At 42.1% G+C, this 10684-nt stretch overlaps 1 protein-coding gene across 1 annotated transcript; it reads right to left on the bottom strand.

Moving 5' to 3' along the window:
- Positions 1-5237: 5237 nt before the first annotated feature.
- xkr9 (XK, Kell blood group complex subunit-related family, member 9) lies at positions 5238-9101 on the bottom strand. Its single transcript, XM_058641073.1, has 3 exons — positions 8665-9101; positions 8176-8390; positions 5238-6078 (listed from the first exon to the last, which is right to left on the bottom strand). The coding sequence occupies exons 1-3, from the start codon at positions 8979-8981 to the stop codon at positions 5453-5455; spliced, it is 1158 nt and encodes a 385-aa protein (XP_058497056.1). The 5' UTR covers positions 8982-9101; the 3' UTR covers positions 5238-5452.
- Positions 9102-10684: the final 1583 nt, after the last annotated feature.

Genomic DNA, 10684 nt, shown 5'->3' with positions numbered 1-10684 from the left:
GGGTCTGGGAAGTTCCAGAGTGTATTCCAGCTACACAGAGCCCGAGTTTATTGCCCTGATAAAACGTCCCTGAGGCTAATCGTGACGGGCAGTTGCCCCCTCTTCATGCCCACGCTGCAACGCCACTGCAAGAAAATCACACATCTCATTTCTCACAATGGCCTCTACCTCTTACTCTGGTCCAAAATGCATTTTATGAAGCCCCCCCCCCTCCCCTTTCCTCTTTCACTGCAGATGGGTTAAATATTACATCAAAGCTTCTTTAATGTTCACAGTACCTCTCGCATTTCTCCTCAGTATCAAGTTCAAACTAGTGCAGGCTGCATTTTTACAGTAGATTTAATGGATCAATGTCCATAATCACATTAGCACTGGCTTAACATATAACAAATTTCACCGTGCCGGCATCAAAGACGTGACCCTCTTGTTATAATCAAGCATGGCATCTTTTCCTCCCCTGAAGATTTAAGTGTGGGCCGCCTGATCCTGAGAGCAACAAAAGGAGTTGTCAAGCGGTGATCGGCTGCAGTGCACGGTACGCAGCTCAGAGAGAGAGAGAGCGCGAGAAAAGCATTTGTCCATCACAGACCTCCTCACTGTTTCCCTGGATCACGCTGATAATCCTCTCCTCCTCCAGCTTTTGCAGGGAAACACAGACTCTATAAAACTTCAAAACGCGGAAAACTTTCTTCCCCCGAAGGCAGAGGGCAGGGGAAGGTGGTCCAGCCGAGCCGTGCCGCGTTTTTCTTGAAGGGGGGGGGAGAAAAGAAAGCATGATGTATGATGTCTCGAGTAAGAAATACCACCGCGGTCTTCACTCAGCACTTCCTGCGCGAGGCCAACAGGACATCAATGAATAATACAGATTAGCAAAAAATTCAAACAGACAAACTGCAGACAAACTAGAATTGATGGCTTCCACTGAGCCACTCAGGGAACAGACCATGACGTAAAAGGAAAAACATGTCGGGTTCCCCCGGCCAGGTTAATCAAGACAAGCCTCCCCTGCAAAAAAAAGACGTGTGTGTGTGTGTGTGTCGAGGGGGGGGGAGGTTGATTGCCTTGTACTTTTCATGTGTGTGAACACATTGCTCATTCATAATATGCAATCCTATTTTACGGCTTGATTGTATTTGCCATACATGCATGCATACATGCATACACAGGCTGCGTGCATGAGGTCTCTGCCCATATTTCTCTGCCCAGCATAGCATAAATAAACAGGTTCCCTCCATAATCCATCATCTTGTGTGCTGTGGGAGTGTGCCCAACGCAAACATGGCTCCTGTTTTCTATCTGTGTGAGTGAGACTGTGGGAGGGCTGGGATGGGTAGCACTATTATGTTAGTGTTCACTGATTGTCCATGACTGTGAAACATAAACCGCCTGCACTAAATGAGGATTATACAAATGAGCTTCCTCTGGGCTCCTTGTTTTTTTTTCATGTGTCTCGTTGTCGAGACAAGACGCAACGTGGAGAGGAAGAGTGCACTCTGTTTCAATCCTCCACTCATTTGAGCGTTCGTTTCACAGCGGCATCTTCTAGAGCTCGTGGCAAATGAACAGGGACGCTAAAATAATTCTTTGCACTGTTTCAAACACTCGCGCATTTATAGAAATAGACAGATACGTTCCAAGCTGTATCCGTGGGCTGACTGGGAAAAAACCTGGAACCAGCATTTGATTAACTACCACACTTTCCCTCCTCAACAGGTACCATTAAATTCCCAAATAGCAATAAAAGTGACTGCTCCAGTGGGGCTGACCCGAGGACAACAGTGTAAGACTACAGTTGTTTCAGGCAGGTGTGAAATGTTTGGTCAACTCCGTTAAAGGGTGACAAAAAAGTCATATACGCAGGTTTTTTGCAGTACATTTGGCTCTAAGGATCCACTGTTGATCCACCACAAACAATTTAGTCCGATCTACAGTATGTCTTTGGAGTGCTTCCTGCAAAATGGCTGCAAAAACATGTGGAAAAAAACTGAGTTGGAGAACCTGGTAAACATTTAGTAAACGGCTGCAATAACGAAATCCCTCTTTGAACAACGTGATATTATATGGAGTCGAGGAACGTTACTGTTATTGTTATGCTGTGTTCGCACCGAGCGCGATGAAGGCAGCGTTCGGCCAAAAGAACAACAAAGCTCCCCTCACACAGCCCCGGTGAAGACTTCTAAGGAAAAGCCTGACAACCAAGTCCATAAAAGTAAATCCAGTAAATCAAAAAGCAACTGATTGACCTGTTGATTATTTACTCGATTAACTGATTAGTGGTTTGGTCCAGAAAGTGTTGAAAAATGTGTCCCAAACCTCAAAATGGTCTTCTCGAATGTCTTCAGTTTCAATTATTGGGAAATATTCATATTTAAGAAGCTGAAAAATTCAAGATTTAGTTTTTTTTAAACAGTGTATAACATTATATAAAATAGACATGTTTAAAACAATACATCATTTTAAATGAATTACCGTCAATCTATTTTGAAAAGGTCTTGTATCAGCTAACCTGTGTTGGTTTCTCTGTATTAACTCAAATTCTAAGAAAGGCCGTTGGGAAAAAGTAGTATTTTGATTATAATACATATTTAAATAAAGGACAAATGTGTACATTTTCCTAATAAAGTTCTTTTGAAGCCCCCGGAGGAATAACATTGTGTCACACTGAAACTAATTATCCGTAGCATGTGACTAGATAATGCCGGTAATTGGTGCCATTTGGTCCGATTTATGGCAATAGTTAACTCCAGCTCCAGCACTTCCTGCTCCAACCCAAACTGTTAGTAACAATGCTATTGTACGCGGGCGTAATGCGCATTACAATCTCCTCATTCATTGCATGAGGACTTTATTTAGAGAACCCTCTGGGTAACGCAATGTCACGCTCTGATCGTACACACCAGCCCCACTGCGTGTAATTATCCTCGGCCTGCTCGCCAATCTGTCATTGCCCAAACTCGTTTCTAAGTGTGCCTGTACGGTGATTAAAGAAACTCCTGCGCCGATGCAAAGAACGCAGGCTTCTATCACTCCCCTTCCCACAACTCCTCCACATTCGGGGGGTGGGGGGGGGGGGGGAATTCTCCGAGAATGAGGCGACGCTGCCATGTCAGAACGAGCCAGGCAGATGTGTACAGATCGCCAACATTGCTAATGCATCTGAGGCACTGGTGCAGCAGTCAAGTCATAATAATTAAAGACATACACCATCTCAGGGCTTCATTAATCATGGTTTATATGGACTTTGAAGCCCTAATGAAAAACAGCCGGCCTCTCCGGGTTTATTGTGTCTTTACAAATTGTGGGGACGGCGTACGCCAGCGCTGACCCTCCTGCCCCCACTAGCTGTTACAGGAAGTCTTGATGGAAAACAAAAGGATAAGATTTGGTGAAACGTGGAGTGCTGGTTATGGAGAGGTCAGCGGTCAGGGTTTGTTTTTGGTGGAGACGCAGAACACTAGTCAGTCACGGCGAGTTTCAGAGAATGGAGTTCACTTCTCACACGTTTGTCCTTTCCCGTGTTTGATAAAGAAGCACTTGATTCTCTGTCACGTGTCACGGCGTTTGATTCACTATTAGTTTCTCGGATTCTCGCCGTGGTCTCTCGTCTTCGCGGAGGTGCATTACAGTGAGATCAGAGGGGGAGATTACTAGGCATTAAGCTCTCAGTGCCAGAAGTGGAAATTACCGAGACCTTGTCAACGCCAGACTTCTTTCTCTGCTTGTTTTCTCCTAGAGAGAGCGAGGTAATGCCTTACTCAAAACATTTCATCCCAATGGCTTGTGACTGGTCTCTGGCAGCCGCGTGCGCGGTGAGTCACAGCTCAAAGTATGTGCAGCTCGACAAAGGCAAGAGAAGACAAGAGAGGGAGACACCGCGGCCTCGGACACATGCGTCTCCTCCCAATAAAAGTCCCTTTGGCAGGTTTACATCACAAGTCGATAAATAGAGATGGGTGCATACATCATCTGAATAACAAAGGATGAAGTCACTTCAGTTGATCCCTAATGACAAAGTCAAGTTTACAGGTACAATATCCTCCTTTTGGTTGCTTCATCGACATCACTTTGGCCGTCTGTCCAACTCCCGCGTCTATTTATAGCTGAACAGCTACTTTTGCCTGGAGTCTAAACACACAGAGTCAAAGAGAGTTTCGACGTCCACAGTAAAACCCTGAATTCTGTGTGGTGACTACCTGACAGTGATTCATTTCCCCTCCCAACACAAGTTCCCCTCTTAAATTTGTCATGTTATGGGGTGGCTCTGACAGAGCACAACTGACAGATGAAAGTTAAAGTGGCCTCTCGGAGTAAACAAGTCAGAAAGCTCTGAGTCTGGCAGAATTATAGAAAGGGGGGAGGTGGGTGGTTTGAAAAGGGGGTGAGCCAAGACATATTGTGCTCTCTGGACCCTGCGGTTTGTCAGCGTTCCTCCCAGGTGAGCTCACACTGCGCCCGGCGCTCACGTCCAAACCGCCCACCCACTGCTCCCCAAATGTCCAAGCCAGGGAGAAATCGCATCCTCAGCTCTTCGGCTTGACTCTCCCAATATTTAGCTGGTAGTCAAAACAAAATTAGCACTAGTTTGTTATTTCTAGTTAGCTCATCCAGGGTCCCTGTGTTCATTATTTCTAAGGAGAGGGGGGAAACGTCGAGTTCCCACCTTTTGAGCTTCTGGGGATTAGGTGAAGTAGCTGAATTTGTAATTAAAGATCAGCGGAAGTGCTTAGACGTCATTTTGAGCAAGAGGCCGGTGAACTGCTGGATCATTAAAGGTGAAGAGACGCTCTGTGGAAATGAAAATGAAAAAATAATACATTGCTTAAGGGTCAAAAACACCTTAGCAGCATTAAACATTTAATCTATCACTTCAATTGCGCTATTAGAGTTAAGAATTAGAGGAAACATCTCTAAATATGAAGGGAGAGTGCAGGTTTGTTGCAGAAAAAGACTATTTTTAAAAAAGTATTCATGTACTGTGAGCCAGCAGCAGTGTACTGAAGGACCACACCGGAGGAGGAGTCAGCCTATACAACAGCGCCCCCTCGTGGTTAAAAGTATTACAGGTTTAGAGGGGGTATTCTGTCTCTGAGATGAGCAGAATGAAAGTAGCTTCAATGAGTTTTGTCAAGAAAACAGATTATTTTAAAGATAAAAACACAAACCGGTTTCAATTGGTTTTATGCTTTTAATGTAATAATTCTACGTAGTATTTGTGTTACAATAACATATTACATAAATATACATGATAAAAATAAATATATCGTTGACTTTTTACACAAGCGACTATGATTACTTTATATTGTATTGCAGGTAAATAACCAGCTACATTTTCTGTCATTGATAAGAAGGTAAACTTAATCCCAGAAGAGGGAGCATGAATTATCTCTTATCTCTCATTTAAAGTGCATATGCATCCCCATGTTAAATTAAGCTGAGAATAAATGAACGATCTTCAAGGTTGTAGAAAGGTTCTCATTCTCCTGCTCTCTGTTTGCATTCCCAGACCGTCCACCTCATCCGCGTCACGCCAATTACCAGTAGGATGCAGGAGGCGGTAGTAGAGTATAAGGTTGACCAGCCCCAACATTAAACCTCCATAGATTAAGTAACTGAGCGGCAGGAAGAACATGGCAGTCTGCACCTCGGGCTTCAAGAAGGCCAGCAACAACGGAGCCATAATGTTTATAAGAGAGTGGAAAACGTAATAGACGGTCATGACTACTTTCGTGTCTTGTCCTTTGACGTTGAAGAAGGTGAAGGTGAGGATCACTCCGATGACGGCCTGGTAGAGGAGCTCCAGGCCTTTGGACGAGCAGAAGTTGGTCTTGAACAGGTGTGTGCAGGTCGTCCCCAGCAGCCAGAGGATGCCGAAAGCTATTGCGCTGTAGGAGCTCAGTATGAGGAGGAAGCTGTAGCTGAGGATGTGGCTGGTGATGGTGCCGAGTTTGTACAGGAGGTAGATCGCTGTGGGGAGACCAGAGGGCATCTCGCGGATATGGGGGAGGGATCTGCGTAAGCAACGGCGGTAATCCACCAGGGCCCAGGCGGTATTGACGAAGGAAAAGCCCATGGATGCATCTGAAGACAGTGGGGGACAAGGGGGAAAAGTAAAGATACTGTGAATGTGGGGATTTTTGTTGTTGTTAAGGTTTCATGCTGATCTTGTGCCTCTTTGTGAACTGAGCAGGGTGTCAAACGAGACTGTCAGTAGAGCAGTTGAATTCACTTTGTGGATGCGGCTTTACTAGCAAAGTTGTTCCTAACTATGGGACGTATGCAGGAATTCTGACCCATAGGTAATGCGCCCCTAGTGGCAGTATAATTAACACTGATCTGGTCCCTTGGGTGTGTTGTCATCAACTAGCTTCGGTGAGGTTTCCACCAGAAGCTTGCTAGTGGTTAAAGCATAGTACTTTAACTGTAACCACTTTAACCCTTCTACTCTCAAGTTAGACTTTTACACGCTTCTATTTTTGGTCTGTATCTTACTGCCTAGACCTGTCTTTTTTAGTCCTAACCCTAACCTCACTCCTTCTGTGGGCCCGAACCCAACACTTGTGCCTAGTTGAGTTGAAAAATACTGGTGTGCTAAAAACTTACCTAAGGGTTGCATTAAAAAATGGTTTGTATTCAAAAACTTACTTATGGGTCACATTTAAAAACATACTTATGGGTCGCATTTAAAAACTTACTTATGAGTCGCATTTAAAAACGTTCTTATGGGTCACATTTAAAAACATACTTATGGGTCGCATTTAAAAACTTACTTATGAGTCGCATTTAAAAACATACTTATGGGTCACATTTAAAAACTTACTTATGAGTCGCATTTAAAAACATACTTATGGGTCGCATTTAAAAACGTACTTATGAGTCGCATTTAAAAACATACATATGGGTCGCATTTAAAAACTTACTTATGGGTCGCATTTAAAAACATACTTATGGGTCACATTTAAAAACGATCTTATGGGTCGCATTTAAAAACTTACTTATGGGTCGCATTTAAAAACGTTCTTATGGGTCACATTTAAAAACTTACTTATGAGTCGCATTTAAAAACATACTTATGGGTCGCATTTAAAAACGTACTTATGAGTCGCATTTAAAAACATACATATGGGTCGCATTTAAAAACTTACTTATGGGTCGCATTTAAAAACGTACTTATGAGTCGCATTTAAAAACTTACTTATGGGTCGCATTTAAAAACGTTCTTATGGGTCACATTTAAAAACTTACTTATGAGTCGCATTTAAAAACTTACTTATGGGTCGCATTTAAAAACTTACTTATGGGTCGCATTTAAAAACGTTCTTATGGGTCACATTTGAAACTTACTTATGAGTCGCATTTAAAAACATACTTATGGGTCGCATTTAAAAACGTACTTATGAGTCGCATTTAAAAACATACATATGGGTCGCATTTAAAAACTTACTTATGGGTCGCATTTAAAAACATACTTATGGGTCGCATTTAAATACGATCTTATGGGTCGCATTTAAAAACTTACTTATGGGTCGCATTTAAAAACGTTCTTATGGGTCACATTTAAAAACATACTTATGGGTCGCATTTAAAAACTTACTTATTGGTCGCATTTAAACACTTATGGGTCACATTTAAAAACTCACTTATGAGTCGCATTTAAACACTTACTTATGGGTCACATTTAAAAACTTACTTATGGGTCGCATTTAAAAACTTACCTAAGGGTCACATTTAAAAACGTATTTATGGGTCACATTTAAAAAATGGGTTGCATTTAAAAACTTACCTATGGGTCGCATTTAAAAACTTACCTATGGGTCGCATTTAAAAACTTACCTAAGGGTCGCATTTAAAAACTTACCTAAGGGTCGCATTTAAAACATAGCTCTGGGTCGCATTCAAAAAATGTATCATATTCAAAAATGTACCTAAGGGTCTCATTTAAAACTTACCCTTGGGTCCCATTCAAAAATACTTATACTTATAAGGTCGCAAACGTACCTATGGGTCTTAGTCAGGGGTTGACCAGAATGACTCATAGTTACGTTTCAGTTGAAGGCTTAATCAGCATTGTGTGAACTCATATGACGACAGTTTGAATGACACTTTGTTTCTATTTAATGGTTTCGCACTACAGCTTAAGCAGAGAATGCTGTGTCTCACTTTTATTCCACTACTTACACTGCCAGAAGGAGCACTCCCTGTGGTCCAGCGCTATGTATATTTGTAGAAGGAGTTGCGGAACACTCTCCAAAAAAGCTTCAAACAGTTTGAGCATGCTCAGATCAGTGGCCAGGCAAAACAGGTCGTGGTGCTCTTCCCTCCTCTCTTCCACTGTGCAGGAATCCGTTTTTTTCCAAACCACCTTAAAAGCATTTTTCAGCAGCTGACAGTACCTAGCAACAAATCACAAACAATGTCAACAAAGTCAAACAGGTTGCTGCCACCATGCCTTGCACTGTATGTGTCCACACTTTTTAAAGGTATTTGTGACACAGTACAACTTAAATGTTGTTTTTCCAGTCGGCACATTTTGACCATGTTTTGTGTTTTGATTCTCAATGTGCAGACACTCCTTTTTTAGTGTATTTTGCAGACAACGGGGTTCATGCCCTCTGAAGCTGCCGGACTCTTATCAATCATCAGCGATGTCATTATTCATTTTCATACCTTGTACAGACTCCCAGGCCAAATACGTGCAGGACAACGAGTCCACCATTTGACACGCCGGCTATGGCTGCCGTTGCTTTTGGGTTCCGCATAACATCGTTCATGTCGTCCTGGTACCAGGCGTAGCTGAAGAGCTGGGTCACCAGCAGCCCATTGAGAAGGAACACCAGAGTCAGTCCAGCCCAGACGTACTGTTTCTCTTGAAAATATATCTGAGCCACTTTTATGTCTGTCCCGGTGTCCATGACGTACAAGACGAGTCCAGCGATGGTGAGTAGCCATCGTAGTTTGGTGTACTGACAGTGTGACGGAAGCATAATCTTGTCAGTTGGCAGACCTAACTAGACGTTTCAGCCTGTGATAGATGTACAGATGTGGTTGTTTTGCCTTCAAGTTTCTGCAGAGAAGCTGCTCTTGTCGCTCACGTGCCATTCTGGTCAGTCTGTAAAAGTAGCACAGCAAAGCAAAAAAGGACAAATATAACAATCAGGTTCATTCCTGCAGTCAGCTGCCACATCATATCCTCCTGCCCGTTGACCCTCTGACATAAACACTATGATAAATGACGTACTGATAAATGCAACAGACGTATCAACGAAGACGTAGGATAATGAAAATGGTTAAAATCTCCCTGTGCTCATGCTGAATTCTTACATCAGCTGCACGAGATTCTATTCTCACTTCTTACAGAGTGACATAATGAGCAAATAATCAATTGTAATGTCCACTTATATGTACTCTAAATTACATTTTTGTCCTAGTTGTAATGTTTCTTTGTAAATCATTTCTATTTCCATTAAGATCAAACCATCAGTAAACACACACATGCACAGCAAGTGATCTTACCATGGTTGTCCACAGCTGAGTTAAGCCAGTCTGCAGGTCACAGTTCTCTTTCTCTTTTATTGAAACCTGTGACAGGCTCCACCTCTGGGACTCTCACGACCAATTATGGGCAAACCGGTCATGTGTCATTATTACATAATTAAGATTGTGTCTTTGTGCGCGTTGCTATGTGTGCACGTCTTGTGACAGCGCGACAGCTTGGAAATGCTCAGTCACATTCTTGTGTTGCTTCGCTCTGAAGATCAAACAGGTGTTTTTTATTTCCTGCCTGTGAGCACCCTGTGAGGGTGGGGTAGGATGACGTGACATTTCCTGTAATAGATGCACTGACAGTAAGTGTGGTTTTAAGGCTTAACTGAGATCCGGGGAACGTGACATGTAGTTCACTATTTTCAAAAGACAACCACTGCAAACTTTAAAAACAATTGAATAAGTACTAAGCTATTTGTATTTCACTAAACTCACCATTGCTCAATTCTGTGCTCTCATGGATTTCATAACTACATTTGTTTGGCGTAAACAGCAGCTTATGGCATTAATGTTTACTAATGTTTACTAATGCTAGTTGCTGTAACTGACTAAGATTCTACTCCGCCACAGTTTCCTTAGCATGTGGAGTGTAGTCTCCCTTAAACATTTTCAAAAATGATTAACATATGCATATAATGCATATTCCACAAAAAGCCCAGTAGCTTCATGCATCTCTAAATGCAGCTAAAAGGTCACGAGGTCTAGAGAAAGTGGACATAAACAATGCATCTTCAATCCCATTCAGAAACATGATAAATGACATTCTGCATATTTCCCTATACTGAGAGATATGATATTGTCATATAGATTATTTTCATAACCGATTAATCTGTCGATTATTTTCTCGATTAATCAAGTAATAGTTTGGAACGTGGAAACGTGGAAATGACGATGTTCTCAAATGTCTTGTTTTGTCCACAAACCAAAATGCTTCAGTTTTAATGATGTCTGTATCATGTGGAGCAAGGAAAGTGAGAAAATATTCACATTTAAAAAAAGTTAAAACAACAAGAAATCTTGTTTTAATCATGAAAAAAGCTTCAAATTGATTATCAAAATAGTTGAATAATCGATTAATCGAGTAATTGTTTCAGCGCTAACCTACATACAATAATATATTCTCACATCTGTATTTCTACATTAC

The sequence above is a fragment of the Solea solea genome, chromosome 1, assembly GCF_958295425.1.
Source record: "Solea solea chromosome 1, fSolSol10.1, whole genome shotgun sequence".
NCBI lineage: Eukaryota > Metazoa > Chordata > Actinopteri > Pleuronectiformes > Soleidae > Solea > Solea solea.
This window is presented reverse-complemented; position numbering and strand designations above follow the sequence as displayed.